This window comes from Blennius ocellaris (assembly GCF_963422515.1).
Source record: "Blennius ocellaris genome assembly, chromosome: 23".
Classification (NCBI taxonomy): domain Eukaryota; kingdom Metazoa; phylum Chordata; class Actinopteri; order Blenniiformes; family Blenniidae; genus Blennius; species Blennius ocellaris.
Genome location: NC_137672.1, coordinates 8,397,164 through 8,420,896, shown reverse-complemented (window position 1 = coordinate 8,420,896; position 23,733 = coordinate 8,397,164). Strand labels below are relative to the sequence as shown.

General features: G+C 43.2%; 2 protein-coding genes across 3 annotated transcripts; one reads left to right on the top strand and one right to left on the bottom strand.

Moving 5' to 3' along the window:
- Positions 1 to 371: 371 nt before the first annotated feature.
- LOC308147110 (phospholipid scramblase 2-like) lies at positions 372 to 11,457 on the top strand. 2 transcript variants are annotated; one of them, XM_080519192.1, is made up of 9 exons: positions 372 to 494; positions 584 to 630; positions 1,125 to 1,211; positions 3,797 to 4,077; positions 4,716 to 4,758; positions 4,940 to 5,160; positions 8,842 to 9,003; positions 9,535 to 9,696; positions 9,790 to 11,457. In XM_080519192.1, the coding sequence occupies exons 3-9, from the start codon at positions 1,199 to 1,201 to the stop codon at positions 9,847 to 9,849; spliced, it is 942 nt and encodes a 313-aa protein (XP_080375318.1). In that variant the 5' UTR covers positions 372 to 494; positions 584 to 630; positions 1,125 to 1,198; the 3' UTR covers positions 9,850 to 11,457. The 2 variants fall into 2 exon arrangements, with proteins under 2 accessions (XP_080375318.1, XP_080375317.1); XM_080519191.1 differs by having other exon boundaries at positions 466 to 630.
- Positions 11,458 to 12,459: 1,002 nt separating this feature from the next.
- tnk1 (tyrosine kinase, non-receptor, 1) lies at positions 12,460 to 22,463 on the bottom strand. Its single transcript, XM_080519275.1, has 14 exons — positions 22,234 to 22,463; positions 19,076 to 19,254; positions 18,336 to 18,406; positions 18,057 to 18,242; positions 17,426 to 17,578; positions 17,069 to 17,346; positions 16,854 to 16,980; positions 16,569 to 16,715; positions 16,345 to 16,439; positions 15,283 to 15,513; positions 15,072 to 15,136; positions 13,610 to 14,106; positions 13,429 to 13,524; positions 12,460 to 13,316 (listed from the first exon to the last, which is right to left on the bottom strand). Exons 2-14 carry the CDS (start codon positions 19,236 to 19,238, stop codon positions 13,140 to 13,142), a joined length of 2,286 nt encoding a protein of 761 aa, XP_080375401.1. The 5' UTR covers positions 19,239 to 19,254; positions 22,234 to 22,463; the 3' UTR covers positions 12,460 to 13,139.
- Between the last annotated feature and the right edge of the window lie 1,270 nt (positions 22,464 to 23,733).

Sequence of the window (23,733 nt, the reverse complement as noted above, 5' to 3'; positions counted from 1 at the left end):
CCTGGTTCGAGTCTGGACTTGAACGTCTTTCTATGCAGAGTTTGCATGTTCTCCCTGCGTTTTCTGTCGACCTGTCCATGTTGTGCCTCCAGCTCCACAGTGCTAAAAGCAGTAAAGATGTTTTTTTTTTGCATGCCATTGAAGGATGTGACAAGAATTCCCGCTGCACTTGCGCCCTCTAGCGGTTGCTCCGGCAGCGCGCCCTGACGACAAACCCCTCCCTCCTCGCAAGCTGCACGCGCCGATAAGCTGTTTTTATGGTTCAGTCCCTTCTCGTGCAGGATGTGAGGCCAGTGCTGAATCGATTAAACACCCCCATCCTCCATGACAACCCCGCGTGCGTGTTATTATTAAAGGCTGTGGCTGGATGAAGCTGCTGGAGACAGAAGAGCCGGAAGATCTGCAGGAGTCACAAGTAGGAGGAGAAAACATAACCCCCAAAAAAAAAAAAAAACCTGATGGGAGGGGCTGAATCACACAGCCTCGACTAACAGGTTTGGAAGAACACAACACCAACGCGTCTCTTTGGCCTTCTGGATAGTTTTTTCCCTCCACATCTATATAATTTGTTTTTTTTTTTAAGTGTCACTTTTGTAGCAGAGACAGATTGAAGATCTGAGGCCCGTTAAGGTAAGAGCCGAGTGTTTTCCCTCAGCATTTTTGATAAGTAAAGCAAACAAATCAGAAGAGTTTGATACATCTCTCACTAAAGGCGTGTTCTTGAAGCAGGCAGATGTTGACTAATGACCTCACGTGATGGATCTTGTACTTCTTTAGTTATTTTTGCTGCTATTTGAGGGGGGCAAGGGGAACACTATAAAGCAGGAAATAGGACAGAAACGAGAGGGAAGTGGTGGAAAAATTAATTCCCCCCCCTGTCTTTCTTACATCACGCAAGGCCACACCCACTTCTATCCCCATCAATCATGCTCCATCCAGTACAACAGGTCCTCTTGCTGACCAACACTTCTGACTTTCACCTCACGATCTTTATCAAACACAAAGCCGGCTTGTCTTGTTATTGTGCTTGTGAAAAGGACACTTTAGTGCTGTGAGGGTAAATGGAGGCATGCGGCTTGATCTTTGATTTAACCCCTTGATCTCAACCCCTTTCTCGCCATCAGATTCCCACAAAGAGCCGGGAAGTGTGTCCTTATTTTGTGGCTGTGCCCGGAGAAGTTTGACCCAGCTCGTCGCCATGTCTGCTCCCGGTGAGAACTCAACCGCTTCCACCATTGGAGTACGTGTTTGAGCAAATGTATACAACCTGGAAGAATGAACAGAAACTGTTATTTCGGGAGGTAAACAAAGAGAGACTAGTTTGCCGAGCCCAATCCAAATGACACAATCTAACTTACACACGTGTGCAAAAATCCTGAAGTCTAATCAGCATCTCGATATCCCACCTGTGAGGTGGATGGATCTCTGCAAAGGAGAAGTGGTCACGAACACAAAATAGGCCCTTTTGTGTACAGCTCACGAAAAATGATTGATTGATTGATTGATTCCAATGCACTCAGGTGGACAGGCCTGCAATGGGGCGTTTTGATTTGCAGCACTTTATTCTGCCTGTTTAGTGTGGTTTTGTGTGTGTGTTTGTGTGTGAACTCAACCGCTTCCACATCTCGGGTTCAGTTTAACTTCTAGGCAGAAGGACATAGTTATCCTGTGGAGCAAAAATTATTCGGGCCTTGGAGCGTTTCCATCAGATTTTCCAATCAGAGGCCCTCCGCTGGACGCAGCTGTATCATGAATGAGCACCTTGTCCGGCCTCCAGATGCCTCTTAGGAAATTTTATCCTCCACAAGATGGTGAAATCTCTGAGAAATTCCTTGAATACTTTGCCTGTGAGCGTTTTAGGTTGTTGTTTTTGTTGTTGTCCAGAGTGGGCCTCTCTCTGCTCGGACTGGATCCTGTCCGGGAGGTGAAAGGTCCCGCTGTTGTTAAGTTGATCTTATGAGGACAGGAGGGCTCCAATTTTGGGTGTTTCGCTTCCTGTAAAGTCGAGAGAGGAATGTGGAAAGAGGTGGAGCCACAAGAAGCCTGGAAATCCTAAACACTGCTCACCACTTCCTTTTTTTTTTTCCCTTTAACTTTTGTTTTCCAAACAAAAGTGACACATGGGTTCATTTGACTTTTAAATATCATACCGTTAAATATCACACTTCCTGTCAGCGTGGCTCACGACGTCCGCATTTTACAAGTAAACGCTTCAGTGATGTTTAACGGGTGAGTTAAGTGTTTCCTTTGAGTTCAGGAGAACCGGTCTGATCAGCTGAGTCATGGTTGAACCACAACGTGTGGCACAAAAATCCCTCCAGAGCAAACGCCGGGTTGTTGTCAGACACGACAAACACCGCAGGGAGTCCGCTGTATCAGTAAAGCGGCCCATACTGCAACAGACGGCAATATACTCGAGTAACTACAAATACTTGTTTGACCTAAATTTCAGTTTATGTGCCACTGAAGCGAGGTGTCGTTTGATCGATGCCACATCAGGACTTTTATTTATTACTCATGTGGTTAATAAAAAAAAAATAAAAATAAAAATAAATGCCACTCACACAGTTCATATCTCTTTAAAGCAGAAGATTAAACTGCGGGTGTGTTTTCCCTCATAAGGGCCTCAGCATGTCAATCAGTTATGAAGACGGCGTTTCAACACATTAGAAATACAGACCAGCCTTCACCTTTATTGCACGGGAGAGTTTTCCACTGCGCCCTCCTGCTTACATCCTACATTACAACAAACATCGACGTTTTGATACATTTGTGCACTAAATTATAGATTAATAAAATAACCTTGTAGATGACAAGCGGTTCTTGTGAATTGTAATGTTTATTTCTTATAATCTTGACGTAGAACCTAATGATCTGACACGAGTTGTTTAATTCAAAGTCCATATAATGTCCCTGACCTGCCATGTGCAGTATTAATAAACTGTAGGGACACATCTTATGTTACATGATATGATTTACTTCACTCAGAAGAATGGAGTTATTAATTTTTTTTAACTCCAAATAAACCAACTAAACTAAGATTTCTTACTGGGCTTGTTGTCTGTCTTCCAGCTGCACTAACTGCACTCACCTTGTAAATATTTACATTATTTCCAGGTTTGTATGTAAAGAATACTTCCTGTTTCATATGTTTGCCACTACTTGGTTGTAAAAGCCTGTTTTTCAGTGTCACTATGTTTTCACGATTATCGCGTTCCTTCTTTACACCGACAATTCTATGTGTATATTCATTTATTTATTACCAAGGTTTGTGTTTTTCCTCACAAAAAATCATGTTGGCGCTCACAAAAGATGCTGTTAACACATTTTCATCTCAGTTTAAATAAAATACGCCATTTCCTTAAGCCTCCTAAAGTCAGTCTTATTAGCAAGTTACTTTCCAATGAATGACGAAACACAAAGGTGTGTCACACAGACCAGTTTCTCCAGTCAAGGCTCTTTAAATGCGGTAAAGGCTGTGGCTCAGCTAATAAGTAGCTTATTGGCTCTTCTGGCCAGGTGGGAGAGGCTTTATGAGCCATGGAGGACGTATATGAGCTCTCGCTCGGGAGTGACTGTTATTACTGAGAGATCACTCTGGTGGTGTGATGACCTAAGTCTCTTCCTTGTTATCTCGTTGAAAGGTAAGAAGTTGAAGCTTGCCTGACAAGTCTGATCGCAGATAAGAAACAAAGCAGTTTTAGTATTTAAAATGTTTTTTTTAATTCACTGCTCAGGGTTTTTGTGACAAACTTTTTCAAAGGGTTGTAAGTAACATTTTCCGTCTCTTTCCCAGGCTACCCAAGTCCTCACTACCAGCCACCTTACCCCATGGCTCACTCCGGCGGCCACGCCGTGGCCCCTTACCCCGGGGGTTACGGAGACCCCAGCCAAGCCCCTTCCCCGGGCTTCAACATGGGCTATAACGCAGGCCCACCTCCTGTCATGTACCAGCCCGGACCGGTGGCTCATGGACAAGCTCCAGGGCAGGACTACGGCGGCGCCCCCGATGGGGTTGCTCCGGCTCCGTCCGTGGTTCCTGTCGGGGTTCCGCCGGGCCTGGAGTACCTCACACAGGTAGGACGAATGAATGTGAACCGGTTGTAAAGGTCATATTTGGGGTTGTGAAACGCTGCTGGCGCTGTGATGTGTCGGTCGGGTGATGTTGAATCCTCCTCCACCTGCTCACAAGCCTTTATTTGTTTAATGCTATATTGTGACGACGCCTCGCCATCATGGGAAGGTTTTGTAATGTAACAATGACTGACATCAACTCCTGAACTCTACCTTTACTTTGGCGCCTTCTGTACGTGGGAGGCAAACCAAAGTAGAGGAAACCTTTTCAAAGCGCCTCATTGTGAACCAGTCATGTCTTTCTCACGCTATTCCTTTTGTGTGTAAACAACCATTAAACATCCTATAATTTCTCCTCACCTGTTGCTTTGAGAGCTCCGGTTCACAATTTATTCAAATCAAACGCCGCTTTTTGAAACCTTACAGATCAGTCGTATCAGCAACTGTCGCCGGCGTCGATATTGAAGAAAGAAATGACATAAAGTAACATTTCCGCTCTTTAAAAACAGAAAAAAAAAATGTAACAGTCTCATTGTACACAGATGAGGAAGATTCGTGAGCGAGATGGTTTTGCTTTGGAAATATTTGATATTTCACTGCAGAAACTTTCCCAGTCTTTCTAACGTTGCCTTCTCTTCTAGATCGACCAGATCCTGATCCATCAAAAAGTTGAGCTTTTAGAAGGTGAGCCGTGTTTGCTCACTCATATTTGTTCTAGTAAAATAAGGGAATAATGAGCAGCTGTCATGCGTTCTTCAAGCTGTGTTAAATACAATTCTGAAGTTTGTCCTCGACTTTTTTTTTTTGCTTATCAGTTGCTTTCATAATTTATTGTCTCAACTGACTGCTCTACCCCTCCACCCAGCATTCATTGGCTTTGAGACAAACAACCAGTACGAGATAAAGAACAGCCTGGGCCAAAAGATCTACAAAGCCAAAGAGAAGAACGACTGCTGCACCAGGAACTGCTGCGGCTCTCTGCGCAGCTTCGACATGAAAATCAAGGACAACACGGACCGGGAGGTCATCCGTCTCATCCGGCCGTTCCGCTGCATGTCCTGCTGGTGTCCCTGCTGCCTGCAAGAGGTCTGTGCGTCACGCTCGTGTGCGTTTGTCTCGCAAAGAGCGTAATAAAGAAGCGGTGCTGTTTGCAGCATGCATACAAAAAGGCACATCAAAACACAGACGAGTCTGTGACATTCGTCAATAAAACCATTCGTGCAAAAAACCTGCAAGAAATCAAAATGGAGAGGGTACTGAGTGTCAGGCACGCACAAAATGTCATCTCAAATTTCCGAGTTTAAATAATTATTTGAATAATACATATATATATATTTTTTTTCTTTGTAAATAATTCAAACCCCTTTTAAAAAAGAGAAAACAGTTGTGAAGTGATTGCAAAAGCATCTTTTCATTCTATCGTCAGCGGTTATGTTCTTTAGGTGCTGCTCTACACGTACGTGTGTAAATTAACTCTTGTAGTTGTCGTATCTGCTTTCTTTCTACCTTCAGGCATGTTTGAGCTTTAGTCACCCGGGGGAGTGGAAGGACATAAAATGTACAGACCGTTGCTCGGGGAAGTTGATGTCGGCCTAATCAAACCCACATTTTTGCTTAAACGCAGCCTGGTAAAGTTGAGGTTTAGTTCCTCACTGAGTGCAGACCCTTATAGAGCAAAAGCTTCTCGTCTTTGTTTGATTCCACATATCGAACTTGTCGAAGCTTGTACGGCCTCGTAATTCCATGTTGCTCTTTAGAATGTGAATTGAGTCACTCGTGTTTCATCTGACCTTTAAGATAGAGACGGTGTGAGGCCACACACACAAAGAAAGAGATTAAAGGGTCCCTGAAATAATTCTATTAAAATACACCAGTATTTAGCATTATTTTTCCCCCTTTCGAATGATATATGACACACCAATGACAATCACACCACTATCTTGCTCTTGAGCGCCGAACGTCTAAAAATGCCTTTAAATCTCCCGCCCTGTGAATCTGACCTAGTTTTCCCAACTTGCCGTAGTTTTGCGCTGTGACGTATGAGGAGTTATTTACTTCCGCCCACAACAGCTGATCGTAGTGTCTTGTTTACATGTGCTCTGCATTATCGCGTTATTTAGCAGTTTTTTAGAGTCATGCCTAAGCGTTGTGTTGCGGCTGGGTGTTCCCAAATGCCCAGTCCGTCTGTAAGTGTCCATAAATTCCCAAAAGATGAAACTTTGAGGAGATTATGGACAAAACAAGTGCAGCGCACTCGCTCCAACTGGACACCAACAGGGGCCTCCTATCTCTGCAGTCAACATTTCACGGATGACTGTTACGAAACAGCACCCGCAATCCGAGAGTCACTTGGTTTTGATGTGAAGAGGAAACGTATCCTGAAACCTGGTTCTGTCCCCACCATTTTTAAACGGCTTTTTAACGGATTTTTAAACCCAACCTTCAGTAAGTCTTTTTAAAACCTGCTAAAACTTAAGACAAATAGACCAATAAACTTTGCAAAACACCCACTCTGACACAAGGGTAAATACCCGGTCACACACAATATGTGCACACGGGTAAATACCCGGTCACGCACAATATGTGCACACGGGTAAATACCCGGTCACGCACAATATGTGCACACGGGTAAATACCCGGTCACGCACAATATGTGCACACGGGTAAATACCCGGCCACGCACAATATGTACTCACGGGTAAATACCCGGTCACACACAATATGTACTCACGGCTCAAACATGTATGGTTGAACGCCTTGATTTTCTTCTAATTCTTCCTCCGATGATTCCTCTCCTTCATCTTCGTCCAAAACCAACGATACGTCACTTAAATCTTCGCTAACATCGCTCCTAGGTGCTTCTGTATCGCCAAACCCCTCCATTCTTCAATCAGCTGATGTTGTTTTGGCTGGGACATATAACCCCTCGTACGTCATATCCGGTCTAGCTCAGGCGGCTCACATTTATGGGCCGCAAATATACCGTCGTCTGCTGCATCATGTAAAGTCAATTAAAAGGGTCGGAATTCGGACTTTTATCTGGGAATGTTATATACCTTTCGAAAGCATATTTATTTTTATATTCATATATTTATTATTCTTTCTAAAGATGAAATCTGAAAAACATTTCAGTTACCCTTTAACTCTATCAACGACTTAAACTACTGGAATTATTTCAGTTATTTTTTTTTGCTTTTTTTGTAATCATCAAAAAGTTGCAGTTTATTTTTTTAAATGGTTTTGAGAATCTCATTTTACGAGCGCTAAATGTGACAGGCTGGTAAACCCAGCCATTGTTAATGATCATTGCGCGCATACAGAAGCTCCATTTCTCTATTGTCTGTTCACTGTTAGATTCCTAGATATCATAAATAGTTTTGGAGTGATTGTTATGTCAACAATCACAGGATAGGAACAAAAGGGTTACCTTAACATAAATATAATCCGAGTTGAGCTCGAGGGGCTTCTTATGGGACACTTGGATGGTATTACAGGAGATTTTTAGATGGGTGACTGTTAGTTTTCAGTATGAACCAATGTACTGAGACGCACAGCTGATTTAAAAAGTTGGAAAAGTGAATATAATATAATCAAGAGTCATATTTTGCATTTGTTTGTTCAAAGTTTTAACTGTGCTGCATGTGAATCAAAGTTTGTTGCTTTGACGGGACAGAAATAACCATTTGGCTACAATAAATACAAAGCTAGTTAATGTATTTTTTTTTACCCCCTCATGATCAGTTAAACATATTACATAAAATTCCCTTGATAATGTTTTTCTAATGATAATATGGGTCCCTGGAGCCTGTGCATGATATTGTATGATGATACGAGTCACAGCGATAAATCAACCACGAACGGTCATAGTGATGAATCAACCACAAACTTTTTTGCATGCCACTGGAAAGCCACATTTTCTCCAGAGCTGTCTTACTGTTTCCAGCTCAAACTCAATGTAAAACCCGCCCACTTAAAAAAACCAAACCTGCCCAAATCTCAATCTCTGTAGGAACTCATGATAAAACCCACAATCTCTTGTATATGTAATGAAGAAATGCTTCAGTGCACAACTGCACTAAATATACAAAGATAAAAATTGAAATGAACAGGATCCCCAAAGAAGCCTGATCCTTCCCCCTGAGTGAAACAACCTGTTCTCAGTAGTGCTCACTGGAGGGACTTTTAGACCGGCTGGAATTTAAGGCCAAGGCTGGATTTGGGGAAATTAGGGGGAAAAAGTAAAACCTGCATCTTCTGTCACTGGGTCATTTCTCTGGGTCGCCGTCCTTTCAGATGGCCGTCTCTTCCTGTTACTGGGTTGTGTTTCCATCTCTTTGTGCTCCAGTCTGCTCAGGCAGGGGTGTGTTAAGAGCATGAATGGCCCTTTGTCTGGCTAAACTATCTCCTTGACTCCCTGATTCCCTGCCATCCCTCCACTGAGACCTTTCTCTGTCCCTCTCGGTTAAATCGCGTCGTTCACAGTCGGTCTAAAATACGCTCCCGTTGGCCCCGAGAGCCCGAACTGATTCTCTCACATACTGCAGCTCTCTGTTTACCGCTCAAGACAGGAGCCATGTGAGACGCATTACCTGTGCTATGTAGTCTCACAATGAAACCGTCTCAATCCTCATTCCTGGTGTCTCATGTGACGCCCAAGCTCGTGAGGTTTTATTTATAGCCGTCGCCGTCAAGAGTCGGGGTCAAACTGTAAATAACTTTCTATTTCTGTGTGATGGTAGTAGTCTAACGACAATATGTGACCCGCAGATGGAGGTCCAGGCCCCACCGGGTACCACCGTAGGCTACGTCAAACAGGACTGGCACCCTTTCCTGCCCAAGTTTTCCGTCCAGGGGCCGAACAAGGAGACCGTGATGATGCTGGAGGGGCCCTGCTTCGCCTGCAACTGCTGTGGGGACGTCAACTTCGAGGTGAGCTCAGAGGTTTGCATGCATGACGTTCAACCTGGGCACTTTAAGCTACTTGTATCCAGCAAAGCTTAACTTTTTAATCCAACTTCAGCAGATAGATAAATGTGAAGCTTGCTGTTTCCATGCCGACACGCTCCTCCATTTAAACACTGCAACCATTTGAATAAATAAATGCTCAACATAATAGCATGTTCATTTGTTAGATGTAGCCTCAATAGAGCGGTTGTGGTAGTTTTAGGCTTGTTTTTTTTGCTTATCTATGACAGAGTGGTTGTTTTATGTTGTTTTTTTTCTCGGCAAGAGAGCAAATAAGCGTGAAAACATCCAAACATGTTTTCTTCCAAACATCTGGATCAACCAACAACTGTTGAAGACATGCTGGTTGATCATTTGAATTAATTGCAAAGTTTTTACTGTGGACAGTTTTTTTTGTTGTTGTACTGATTCAAAAATAGATTATATTTCTTGCTTGAAGCTGAGACATTTTGATAGTTTTGTAATATAGTTTAAAAAAAAAATTCTGCTCGACAGCTTAAGGGAAAGGACAGCGACAAAGCCATCGGTCGCATCAGCAAGCAGTGGAGCGGCCTTCTGAAAGAAGTCTTCACAGACACGGATAACTTCGGGATCCAGTTCCCTTTGGACTTGGATGTGAAGATGAAAGCTGTGCTGATGGGCGCCTGTTTCCTCATCGTAAGTATTTGTGTTTGTCCCCCTTGCATGCGATCGAACGATGTGTACACGCCTCAATTATCCTCTAACGTGTTGATCGCCTCTACTCTGCAGGACTTCATGTTTTTCGAGAAGGTCGGCGAGGCCAACCAGCGAAGCACCATCTTTTCATAACGGCGGAAAAGTGACGGGGGGGGAAAAAAACAAAAAACTAAATCATGAATGCATTATTAGTCTGATCAGTTCTTTAGGCTGCCAGTCCCAGAAATCATTTATATACACATCAAGAGCAAGAAAAGCTAAACGGGCCCGTCGAAGCTCTATGACTGAAACTGGCTGTCAAGGTGTCACAGTTTGTTTGTTACACTCCGTATCGTGTGCAGAAAGCAAATTACCTCCTGCTGAGACTCAAAAAACCTGCCAAAGAATATCAGCCTTACCGTGAATCTCTCGTTCGGATTTTGCACTTGTGATGACATTTCTATTTCGTACCACGCATAATTGTTTTTTCAGCCTTTCTGTAGAAATGACAGTAGATTTAGTAAAAACTGTATTCATTAACTCCATGTTCTCTTTGCCATAGTGAGCAGCATCCGAGCAATGTCTGCCCACCACTTAAATCCTTTGCAAAATCTGACACTTTCTTTATTTCTCTTCATCGTCTGCAATATATTCCTGTTATTCTGAGCTGTAAGTTGCAGTACCAGTAAATGTAAGCGTTATAATACGCTAAACATTATAATATCCTTGTGATTGTAGATATATTAGCATGCTGAGTTTTGGCATTTCTGAGATAACTGCTATGAAGGGGCAAGAGGAACTCGAGACCTTCTGTGCGTTTGTACTTCGACCAAAGACTTGGGAAAACCCCGGATTAGGCCGCGGTGGGTCGGTAGTGGTGGTTGTGTTTGCAGATAGAATGAGCAGATGGTGAAAATTCTTTGGAAATTCGAGCGTTGACCAATGCCAGTAGATGTGCACCGAAGTGCTCTTTGTCACACTTTTGTCTTTGCCCCGTCTCTGTGTCTTCACCTCAAGTGTACATAATGGGGCATTAAAGGCTCCTCTGGCGGCTCGGCGGTTGCCGTGGAGACTCGCGCCACAGCTGAGCCTCGCCCTCCGGTTACTCCGGGACACCGCGAGCGCCAGCGTCATGAGTTATCAGGGAAAGGGTTAAGGTCAATTGTAGAACGGATGAAAAGTGGAACAAAGTGTGGGGGGGAGGAAATGAGAAGTGAAAGTTGGGTTGACTGAACGCTGGTCTGACCGCAGAGTGTGTGAGAAATCCTGCAACTAATGATGAACGCTGTGGGGAAGAGAGAACAGAAGTGTCAACTTGTTTAAGTCCAGGTTTGGTTTCCATCTATTTTAGATGCTAAGACGACATTTTAACGACTACGTTGAGGTGATTGTTGTTATGATCAGATTGGAAGTGTGTTTGTTGCTGTTGAATCTGATCGTCCACTCTGTAGTTAATCGTCCTTGTTGTGGTTCCTCTGGAGACTAATGGCTGCGCCTGCTGTGGTCCGGTCCAGGCTGCAGCTCATTATTCTCACTGCCAGTAACTATTTGTATACAAAATATGCAAATGCCAGTTTACTGACCTGGGATCTAGAAATGCATAATGGTTGTACAGTTTATTTTAATGCAGCTATTTTTTTTTTTTTTTTTAACACGACACTCAAAATTCTTCCTGTTTGTTTTTTATCATAACTCTTTTGTACTCATTGTCCCGCCTTGTGATCAGTTCTTTGTTTTAATTGAAATAATAAAAAGTATGTCCAAAACAAAGGAAATGTCACAGCGTTCCACAGTCGCATTGTCTTTTTCCTGTCTTTTTCTGCTTTTGGTGATCATCCAGGAAAATCTGGGAAAGGCCCTTAGAAACCCGTCTTATTTGTTACATCTGGCTCCAGTTGGAAAAAATGACCTCAGGCTTCAGAGGGAACTCTGTATTCCTCACAAGTCTGAAGTTCATCTCCTGCAAAATGTAATGGCCCAGTTGTCGGTTCAGATGATCAAATCAGCAAGCACTTTATTGGTTTACGATGTCGTTGTCACCTGAATTCTGTTCTACCAATGAACATTAACAGAAAATGTATGTCCACGCTCTACTTCACTGGAGACAAAGTGAGTATCTCCACCTGCTGGATGCATGCAGGAGCTTATCAACACATGTCCTGATTATAACCATCATCCAGTAAAACCTCATTCAGTGGTTTTTATTGGAAAAGAATTAAATAAATCTGTGCTTCTGCACTACAGACATGAGAACGTTTAACAAAGTTAGATTAATGGGTTGATTTTGCGCGATCCTAGAGCCTTTAATTTCAGCTTTCATCCTGTGTACTGTAAGATACTAGATTACTAATGCATCACAGTTTGAGTGAGTAAATTGATCTTAAGATAAACAAATGCTAGAACTGCTCCATTAAGGCCGATGAACCGTCAAACATAATCGCTGTGAACAATGGAAACCAGAGAGAGGCTTAGGGCAAAGGAAGCATGTGCAATCAGAGAAATAAGTGTTGACAGATGTGGTAAATTAATGGTTAGCTTAAATACCAGTAGCTCAATGCACAGAAACATAAATAAATACATTTGACACCTTTTAAGGGTCTTGAACCTTTTTCTTTTGATGTGTGAAGAATTTGCACACAAACGCTGTTACGCCCCAGCCTAATCATCAGCAATGACACAAACCATGAATTAACTTGGATCATATAGTTTTATGTCACAAATTGAACTATTTTTTTCAATAAAAAAAAAAAAAAGGGTCTAACCTGGTGGGACTTCATATAAAACAGGGTGAAATGTATGTAAAAAGTACAGATACCTAAAAAGAACGAGTTTAAGTAAAAACATATACTAAAATATTTTATCTGCCACCTCTGGAAACAGAAGATGGAATAATGCATTCCCTTACTTAAAATACAGATTATATTATATCCGGATGCCCCTATACAACAAATGAAGAAACTTTATACAATATTTAAATCTGATGATATTGCTTTACTTACTTTGATTCAATGCGTTTAACAACAAATTGTAATAAAGTGACCCTTTGCAATGAAGGTACAATGTCAGTACATATACCTGATGATGTGACCTGTTACATGAGTTTTAAAAGCCACAATAAAAGAAAATGAATGTGATGGTAAAAGCAGTTACAATGCTCACTTTGTATTCCCACATGGAAGATTAACACCAAACAGTCTTTTATTAATCAAAACAATTTCAAGTACAGTATATACAAATTAATTAAAGTACAAAAATCTATTTGCAAAAACGTGCTTGATAGTGTTTCTTCTGACGTATAAAAAACTAGTCCGTTGTGTTTCTCTGATTACATTTTGACTCTTTCACGTTCGTCCATCTTCATTTCTCTACATTCACACACACCAAAGTCTTTGACGACAGCTGCTCCGACGTGAAGCTGGAAAAGTGTCCCAACCGACGTCTCTTCAGACCCGTCTCTCGGCGCTGACCGTAGGCCGTTCCCTCTCGCCCGGGCCGGACCGCTCGTCCCGATACCATTTGATGAGATACCGACTGGCCAGCTGCAGGTTCCACTGGTACCGGGTGAGGATCTTGAGGCAGTCCTCTTTGGAGCAGAGGCTCAGGGAGTACAGCTGCTCCAGCTGCGGAGACACAAACAAAGGGCTCAGGCGCCGTCGCTCAAATACTGCGGGTTTGCTTTCGAGGTGCACCCTGAATGAACTCCTATTCGAACAAGAGGCTTTCTGGTCTGACCTTGAGGTGCTGCTCCGCCCGTATCGGGTTCCAGTCGTTACGGTGGAGCGCCTTCTGAACCTCTTCGATGGTCACTCCGTGCACCGACTCCATAATCTGAGCACGACAATGAGCTTGTGTTTTTTAATGTACTCGGCCATCATTCGTGCATATCGGGATCGAAGGGGCGTTTGTTTCTCACCTGTGCGACGACGGCGTCTCTCGGGCTCTGCATATGAGGCGATTTCTCCCGGTAGCGTCGCTCTCGCTCTCGTTCTCGCTCCCTGTTGTCCGTCTCGTCCAGCTGCGGCGTGGAGCGCGCCATGTGGGCCATCTTACTGAGGTTTGAGCCCCCGAAGGCCTGCTGCGGTGAGGGATGGGGGTGAGGTTGAGCTTGAGGGTGTGGCTGCCCCGCGGCGACTACGACCATCGGCTGGGGCCACGAGGCGCCCGGAGGGGGGTACTGCTGCGGTCGCCTCTGAGATCTCACGTTCACCCGCTTTAAGTTCGGGGGAGGCGGTCGGGGAGGGGGCGCGATGCTGGCCTCGCTGAACCGGCGAGGGTCCTGCTGCGTCACCACACTCCGAGCTGCCATCGAAGGGGGCAAGAGGCGGCCGTGCTGATCCACTCTGACCTCTCCCATGGTGTTGGATCGGGGCCGCTGCCCACCTATCACTGACTCCAGGCTCTGAGACATTCCTGAAACGAATGGGAAAACAGGCTTTTGTCAATATAAAAAGCACTGCTTTTGACTTGTATTATTATTATCTTTTGCTTTCATCCCATAATTAGGCCCCAAATGGCTCATGGGAATACATTTTCTTTCCTACCAAATCCTATTGTAGGTATGAGGCCTGCACAATTGCTGAAAGCTACTGTCTTGTATGCATGTTGTGTGTTTTCAATGTTGTTGTTTTTGTCATTGTTGCATTGCCATTTTGCTTATCTTTTTCAATTTCTTTATTATTATCATCATTATCAGTATTATTATTATTATTATTATTTTGTTTCAAGGTGCTTGTTGTAGGACCAATCACAAAGAGATGTTCCATCTCAAGGGGCTATCCCAGGGGTGGGCAATCCTGGTCCTCGAAGGCCGCAGTCCTGCACGTTTTAGATGTTTCCCTGCTCAAGCACACCTGCATTATCATGATGAGGCTCTGCAGAAAGCTTGACAAGGAGCCATTAATTTCTGTCAGCTGTATTGATGTGAGGAGACATCTAAAACGTGCAGGGCTGCGGCCCTCGAGGACCAGGATTTTTGATTTTTATTTGTTTATTAACAGGATAGCCCAGGGGTGGGGACCCCTGGGCTATCCTGTTAATAAACAAATAAAAATAGACAGAATTCAAGCTTTTCATATAGAAATGATGCAACCTGCAGGGGGCAGACTCACAAAGTCTATGAGTTTGTGAGTTTTTCTATGAGAAAGTAGAAGTTATTATACCAACACTTCTGACTAACTAACCCCGATGCACACCACTCAGGAAGACCAGTTTTTTGAACCAGGTGCACTCTTATACGGCGACAGTGTATCTCTGCATCACCACACCACATATATAAAGAAATAAAGTGGATATGAACCATCAGTTTGGCTAAATTAGTCAGACACATTTAGAAATGTCTCATTACTCCTGCCTTCAGATGTCGTATTTCCTCCTACCTGCCATTCCCTGCAGGTTAGTTCCCTCCTTCTCCCTGCCAGGGCCCGACCTCCAGCCTCCACTGCTGCAGGAGTCACAACAGTACATATATTAAACTGACAACCTCGGATGACAGCTTGTTTAATGAAGCCGCTAAAATTCAACAAAACTGGGATCCTGACTGTGTGCCAGAGTGTCGTCAGAAAACGGTGAAGAAGAAGCGTCACTCACTCGTCCAGGTTGTCCGGTGTTCCCCTGTTGCGTTGAAGGTGCGCGTCTCCATGCCCAATGTGCTGCAGGCTGCCCTTCACCGGAGCCGAAATGTGGACAGAAGGAGCAGCAGCAGCAGCAGCAGCAGCAGCAGAAGCAGCGGTGGAGAGAGACGGCACAGTGAGGCTCGCGGGAAACCAGCCCACGTTCAGCGTCCTCTGGTTCTGACCTCGCCACTCGCTCAGCTCCAGCCTGCACTCAGAGAGAGAGAGAGAGAGAATTAAAAACAAATGCCATCGCAATATTGCCTGATTAGCTTCAGGGTATATTTTATCAATCTGCATACAAAAGCTTTGGTATTGTATGTTTTGCTGTTGCTTCTTTTTGCCAATGTTTTCTCGTATTTAATCATAATAAGATGCAGCTCAGACAGAATCATAAACAATTTGCAATCAGTCAAAATAATGACATATCACATATAATCTGAAGCATTAAGCCTTTCTGTGTGGAGTCTATATGTTCTCCCTGTGCAGGCATGGGTTTTCTCTGGGTATTCCTCTTTCCTCTCAAAGTCAAAAGTCATGCATTCAAAGTTAACTGATCATTTCACCTGTGCCACAGTGTTTGTCCTGTGGTCTGGTGACCTGTCCATTGTGTATTTTGGGTTGGATGGAGATGGACGGATGAATTGTAAAGTTACTTGCTACTGAGCTGGATAAACATTTGCATCAAGAGCATGATGCTGGTCAGTGAAATAGATTGAACAACTTTATTGACATTACGCTAAATTGTGCCTTTGTTTTGTGGATTTATGTGCATTTTTGAGTTTAATTTGTGCTTGAAAAAAATCAAAATAAATAAAATCCTGTGTAGAAATCTGAAAAACAAAATAGAGGACTGTGAAGTTGCTGTAAAAGCTGCTGAACTAATTCAACAAACAAAGCAGAATGCAATTGAAGACTAGATTAACACTGGAATGCAACTTGAAAAGCGGCTGATTGAAACCCGTTTCATCCCAACAGACAACCTATTGTGTCGCTTTTCCTTCACTCTATGCTCCGCCTTCTTTTCCCCCTCACCCACCCGTGGTCTATGACGGTGACGGGGTCGTTGGTCGCCAGTGCAAGTTTTCTGGGTTCGGCGAAGTCTCGTGTTGCGTGTACCTCCATCGGTTTGACCTGGAGAGGAACGCAACAGAAAAGTGATGCGCTGGATTTCAGCAACACAGCAACTCATCAGACGAGTGGAGATCAATAACTCCTGCAGATTCCCACACAGTGGATCACAAGAACTTAGTATATCCAGACCTCTGCCGCCATCGTGGTGAGCTGGGCGAAGTTGGGTCTGTCTGCAGGATTGCACGCCCAGCACTTCCTCATGACGACATACAGCTCCTGAGGACAATCCGGCGGCTTCTCCAGCCGCTCGCCCTCCCGTTCCACACGCCACAAGATCTGCATCGAGCAGACTAAATGTCAGTGATGCTTTCGGCTCTGAGTCACGGAGTCAATCAGACAACGAGGGGCAGCGAAAGGGGCGAGGCCACACATTCCACACACGAATACAACCGGCACGATGAAGCATGCGTGTACCTGACGACCCGACAGACCGAACCAGGGCTCCTCGCAGTAGGTGAACATCTCCCACAGGGTGACGCCAAACATCCAGACGTCAGAGGCGTGGGAGAAGGAGCCAACCCGGAGGCTCTCGGGGGCACACCTGGAGGCCACACACCGGAGGTAGGTGCTTACTACAAATACTCCTGATATCGCCATTACATTCCCTGCATTCCTTCAACAACTCTCACCATGCAAACGGTATTCTCTTGTGCGCCGTCATAATGTAGTGGTCCGACTCCTCGCTCAGGCCTCGCATCAGGCCGAAATCGCCGATCTTCACGATCTCCTTGGAGGACAGCAGTACGTTTCTGGCAGCGAGGTCCCGGTGGATGAACCTCCTGGACTCCAGGTAGTCCATACCCGCCGCTATCTGGGTGGCAAACACCCAGAGGCGCAACAGAGGGTACTCGTACTGACGGGATCGCAGGGTGTCGTAGAGCGAGCCCAGGAGGGCCAACTCTGTGACCTGGAGGGCAAGGGTAGCGTGTCAGTGTGTTCACTCCAGCTCCAAAAATCACTTTCCCGACTTGAATTCATTGCCTCACCATCTTGAGCGGCTGCGTGAGCACCACGCCGTAGAGCCGTATGATGTTGGGGTGGTCCAAGGACTGCATGGTGGTCACTTCCTGGAGGAAGTCCGTCAGGGTTTCTGCCTGCCGCGACGTGCTGCTCCTCAGTGACTTGACCGCGACGGGCAGCTGAGGAACACGTGAAGATCAATACTCAGTCTCAGGCAGGTTGGTACAATCTGAATATTCAGTGACAATAAACCTCATTTGGGATTTAAGACCTCTGGAGTCTTGTGGTGAAGGTTTATGTACAGTTTCTGAAATAAGAAATGCTGATATGGCATAATCCAAAGCCTGAACATTATTATTATTATAGCCAAACTTCATATAAAAGCCATGATACACTTGGACTGGTTATCTGAGTGGGGTTGTATTTTGTCAAGTCCAACATATCCACTTTATGGGATTTAAAAAAAGATATTCTAATCAGTAGATTTCAGTCTTTCTCGATAGACAAATAAATAATTTAATCTAATAATGGTGCAGATCCAAATTAAACAGTGAATTTCATACAAGATGCTTAATGTTATTAAGTATTTGTAATTAGTAGATGGTTTGTCTGGTTTGAAATAAGGAAAAAAAAAAAATCTGAAATGCAGCTCCTTACCACTCTCCCTGTTGGCGTGTGCCACTCCCCCCTCCTCACCACCCCGAAGGACCCGGAGCCCAACTTCTCCCCCAGGTGCAGCTCACTGTCTGGGATCAGCGACGGAAGAGCCCGGCTGCTCGCCTCCTGGCCCTGACCGCCACTGAACTGCTCCACACTCTCTACTGAACCCCGGCCGCCAAACACCTGTGTGCATCCATACATTGTTACAAAAAACAAACAAAAAAAACAAACAAGAAAAGCCATTCGCAGTCTTGCACAAGAGAAACGATATCAGACCTTGGGGATCCATGATCGGGCACGAGAGCTGGTCTTGTAGCGTTTCAGAGCCTCCCAGAGTCGCCGTTGTGCTGCAATAAAGAAACATGGCCGCTTGAGCCTCTTGACATGTGGAATCGTCCAGAAGACTTCAGATCAAAGTTCTAAGTTGTTTGAAATGTCTTTCGCCAGTGTGTCTTTTTTTAAATCAGTTTCTGTTCACTTGTTTGTTCTCTGTTAAATGACACAGATGCACAAACTCAAACTGATAATTCTCTCAATATGACGCAACGGTGCTAAACACTACACTACTACACCACTACAATAGCATTCAATGCAAAAATAATTTGCTAGTGAAGATTTACGGAAGTATTTTAGAATATATTTTAGTTTGAAATATTTTCTTAAAAGATAAAACAAAATTTTTTTTGCCCAAAACTTCATAAGAAATCAACAATTTTCTTTGAAGTCACACAGAATTAATCTACAAATGTTATTTATAGTGTCTTTGTAAATCATGTTCATAAAAATAATCATTTTACTTCATTGCATGAAGCAAAATGACATTTTTTGACTTGGTTCAAAAAAACAATAAAATTGGCCATCCAAAACTCATAGGAAAGCTCTTTACAGGCAGTGCTTTTTTTTGTAATAAGAAGTATTTCAAAGCCTTTTTTTTTGCACAATTAATGAAATCTATAATGGAGATCGAGGTGGAAAGTTGCGGCCTGGAGGTTAATATACAGAGTGGAGAGGCCCACCTGGTTTGCTGATTCCTATCTGCTCCAGGTCACTTTCCTTCACGTAGTTGAAGTGTTCCACGCGAGTGATGTTGAGGCGATCTCTGACGCTGAGGTAGAACTTCTCCAGCTGGACCTCAGCCAGCAGATGGTACAGCCACTGAGTGTCCTGGTCCATCAGCATGACCCCGACAACCTGCCTGTCGAGGGGGGGGGGGCAGATCTCAGGTCACATGACGGAGCTTTTTTACTGTAGTTCTTTGTAGTGAATCTCTAAATTGAAACATTTTGATATTATATCTCTCATTTAAGTGCTTGACTGTGTTCATAGTCCTCGGCTACGGAGCAAAACCCAGAGAAAGTAATGTTCTCTGCTTCACATTTCAAAAAAGAGCACAACAGCTGAGAAACATCAAGTTAGAAATGAGCGGAATAGAAGACAGTTGGAGAAAACATGTACAATGTGTTGGAGCAGCAGCGTCAAACTCATTTTAGTTCAGAGGCCACATGCTGAGCAGGCCAGACCAGTAGAAAAGAGTCAAATTTACCTTTAAATTTAAACCTTTACATTTTTCTTTACTGTGGAGCAATGAAAATGTCTGCATTTTTACAAATATGAACAATTTTTTCCAAAGATTGCTACAATCTCAACATAAACAAATTAGACAAGGACTTAAATGATTCTAAAACACATGCTAGATTAAAAAAAGATTAAAACAAGGTTATTAGTGAAATACAAAGAAATGGTAGGAGAATCAAAGTGTTTTTGTGTGCTATTTGAAAAATATTAGTGATATAAGAGAGAGTGGCTATGTAGGCCTCACGGATTTCAAAGTCATTTTGTTTGTTTGTTATTTGCTGTTTGCTTTTAATTTGATATAGAAAATGAAATTTTATTATTTTCTCGTTGGTTTGGCCAGATTGGAGCCGCCTTTGTCCCACAGGTCTTGTGTTTGACTCGACTCTAGCAAGTACTGGAGTTTCCCGGAGCTGTACTAACGGCAGTAAAGCAATTGAAGCACAACCAGAGAGGGGAGACAGATTACGGTACACTAAACAGAAATAAACCAAGAAGTATCTTTGCACCTCAAGCATGAACATGTAGATCCGACTCCAGCTCAGAGGAAAGGGACCTTTGAGACAACGATACTACAGTAGAGGTGAAAACATTCCCTTGTCGGTGGATTTAGACCCACCAGTTCGACCGGATCCTGTTCACACAGTATTCACTGAACTCCTGGAGTGTGTTGAAATGACTCAGAAACGGCAGCGCTCCTGCAGAAAAGCCCTGCCGTTGTTTTCTTTCTCACATCAAATACCGTCATTCACTTTCACATGAGTGCAATGACGAACTCGCTCCTTGCCAAATAAAACCCGCTGAATTCTTGCAGCATTAGATGTGATTTCCGTCTCCTGCTCTGACACTTAATGGAGGTTTTACACGTTCCATAAATCACCTGCTTATCGGCACACCAAGCCCAGCCGGTATGAGGCGGGGAAGGCCTTCAACATTCCCCGGTCGGCTCCCCTGTAGAAACATTAACACCCACGCTAAACAACAACACTGGAGTTGTCTCGTGCTTCGAGGCCGCTCAGTCCTACAGTTATACACGACAGGAGGGGACTCGTCTGGGCTTGCATTAACTTCCAGGGACAACTCCCAATCAAATTAGCAGCCGAGCCGGCGCGAGGCAGACTCTCCTCGGGTCACGTTCAACAGAAAGATGCACGCCGGTAAACAAAGACAGCTCTGTGTACACACTGATCAATCTTTAACCTGGCTGGCGACTGCCAAAATGCACTCACCCCGAAGGCATGTGGGACCGAGAGTTTAGTTATTCAGCTGCAAAACTGGCCTCAGTTTCATCACTATGCACAACCTAAATGACCAGGAGCGTTGTTTATCCACTATAGCTGCAGTTGTTTACACTGCTGACGTCAACTTCCTCTGGAGGAGCTCAAGAACAAGTGAAGATCAACCCGCTGTGACACACTGGGGGTCATTAATCACTGACAGAGCAGCTCCTGGACGCTTCCCTCGCAAGAGAAAGTGCAGAGCTTCAGCCACAGAGGTGATATTAGATAACAGACAGATCTATTGAGAGGGGTGAAGGGTGTGCCTCGCTTTAAAACAAGGTGCAAACAATGTGAAACAGTGAGAAAACGTATAATGGCTGCTGTGCTGGAAAGAATGAAAGTGAGAATAATAATATGTGTTTATGTATCAAATAGCTCTATTAACTGCTATTGGAACTGTAACAAAACAGTAGTATCCTTTATGATAACAGTTATAGTATAATCTGAATGTTCTGTTATTGTTTCACTTCCATTTTAGCTCTACTTACTGTTTATTCTATTCCATACCTTATAAAATGTTCATTTTTTTGGTGTATTTTACATGCTAATATTTACTCACCTGTCTTAGAAATATTGATATTTATAGTTTACTCTTTTGTTGCTTTTATTTGAATTATTTACCATTTTACTCACCTTTTATTGGCTTATTTTAGTGTGTATTGGTCTACCATTGATTCAATTTCACATATTTAAGATACTTTGATTGTATGAACGTGCACTCTTGCATTTATCTATGCAGATGTGTATGTCTTTGAATCATTCCTGAAGCACTTTGAGTTACACTATGATTGTCTCTAAAAGGTGCTATAAAATAAAATAGGAGTTAATTGGTTTCTTCGTTGAGTTGTTTGGTCTTTCAAATGTTAGAAACAGTCAACTTTTGTTTTCCTGAGATTTTATTCCTATAAAATGCCCATAAATAATAATACAAAAGTATATGTTGTTTGTCTAATCATAAAGGACACAATTAATAAAACATATCGACGTTTATTAAGATGGAATACGTTAAACATAACATTAAATAAGTAAGATATGTTTACTATTATTGATCGACTGATTGAGCCATGCAGGATTGTGATAGGTTGTTATTGATTAGTGATAGAATTGCTGTTACAATCAGTAGTGTATACGCTATATATTAGAAACTGGACTGTAAATAAGAAGCACACCTCAGCTGTTATATGCAGATAAACAACGAAGGAACGACATATATTGTAAATACAAAAAGACAACGACACGCTTGGGTTCAGCCTTTTTCCAATCAGAAACTTCAGAGTGTGATAAAACTGTCACTATTCGGTAAATATAAAAGTGATTCATACCGTTGATCAGAATGACTCGTTCTCCCGGCTGTCGACTATTTCCTAACCACACACGCCCGAGAAAACTGATCCATGTTGGGATTGGAACCTCCAGCGGCGTCGACGGAGGCTTAGTTTTATTATTATTGACCACAAATCACGACTCCTGCGCGGACTCTCGATGAGGGGAAAAGTCGGATAAATCCCGGCTGCTTTTCCTGATATTGTAAATATTTTCCCCCGAGAGACGCTCCGACAGTTCCTGTGGTCTACCTGTGCGCCTCCCTCCGGCTCTTCTCGCCACCTCCCTCCGCTGCGCACCGTGGCCACGCCTCTTCCTCGGCTCACCTGCGCAGGTAAAACCTGCAGAGACGCACAGCCGGAAAACCTCTCAACTATATGGCTGTGTGGGAAGTTTTTTTTTATTTTATTTTTTTTACAAACTATTATAAACTATATCAGCAGTGCCAAACATACAGTTCAGGCAGCCAAAAAGTTAACTGCAATATGTTTATTTGACCACCAGGAGCGCACTTGAGTTTGCGTCAGGTAATCAGGACACAGATGTAGAAATGTGTTGAAATTCAAGAACATTTGTAGAATTCAACAATCTGATCACAAAGTGAACTATCCTTCTATATCTTTAAGTTCCGGATACATGTGGCCAACGGCTTTATGCCTTTGAAGACACAAATAGTGTAAATAAAAACCCTCATGGTGAACTGAGTTATGTTTCTGAAGTTGTTTTTTTAAGCAAAAATGTGTATATATAAAAAAAAAGGTTGAAAGGAAGAAAGAAAGTACAGGCTTTTGTGTTTAAAAGTATTTTTCAAACTATTTCTTTATCAAGTGCAAGGCATAAAGTGCATTTAGGAAAACAATATACCTTCTTTTATAACATTTCATGACGTTTATAACATTTCAAACATTGTTTTTTTTTTTTTAAATCAGATTTCTTGAGAGACGCGAGCTCAGATGTTGGTGATGCTGCCATGAAAGATAGCAGACTGGCATTAGCCTCAAAAGCCTCAAAGCCATGGTGTCAAGGTGAGTTTGTAAAAAACAACCACAATGCAACACCTATAGAAGTTTTCTGGGACATTTCATTGTGTTCTTCTGCAGAAATATTGTTAAAACTGGCTTTATGTTGACATTATTGTAATTTTCAGTACAAGTTGTTTGGTGTTTGTGTAAATACATACATTTCCATCACTTATACTTCACGTGACAACAAATAAAATCTTTGCTTTTTGCTTGTTGCTTTTTGGAACAACTTCTGAATATCCTCCTCCCTCATGTTGACACATCCTTATGCATGGACTCATTCGAAACTTGCCATGAGCTATGACGCAAGAGAGATAAAATGGTTTTTCTTCGCCTCATACCTGCCGGAGCCGAACTGGTTTGGCAGGATTGTTTCAGTGTAAGAAGCCGCTGCTCGTTTGAATGCAAATTGAAGCGCCCATGTGAACTTTGCACTTCCTGGACGGAGAATCTCTGGTCCTCGCCGCTCCTCCCTGC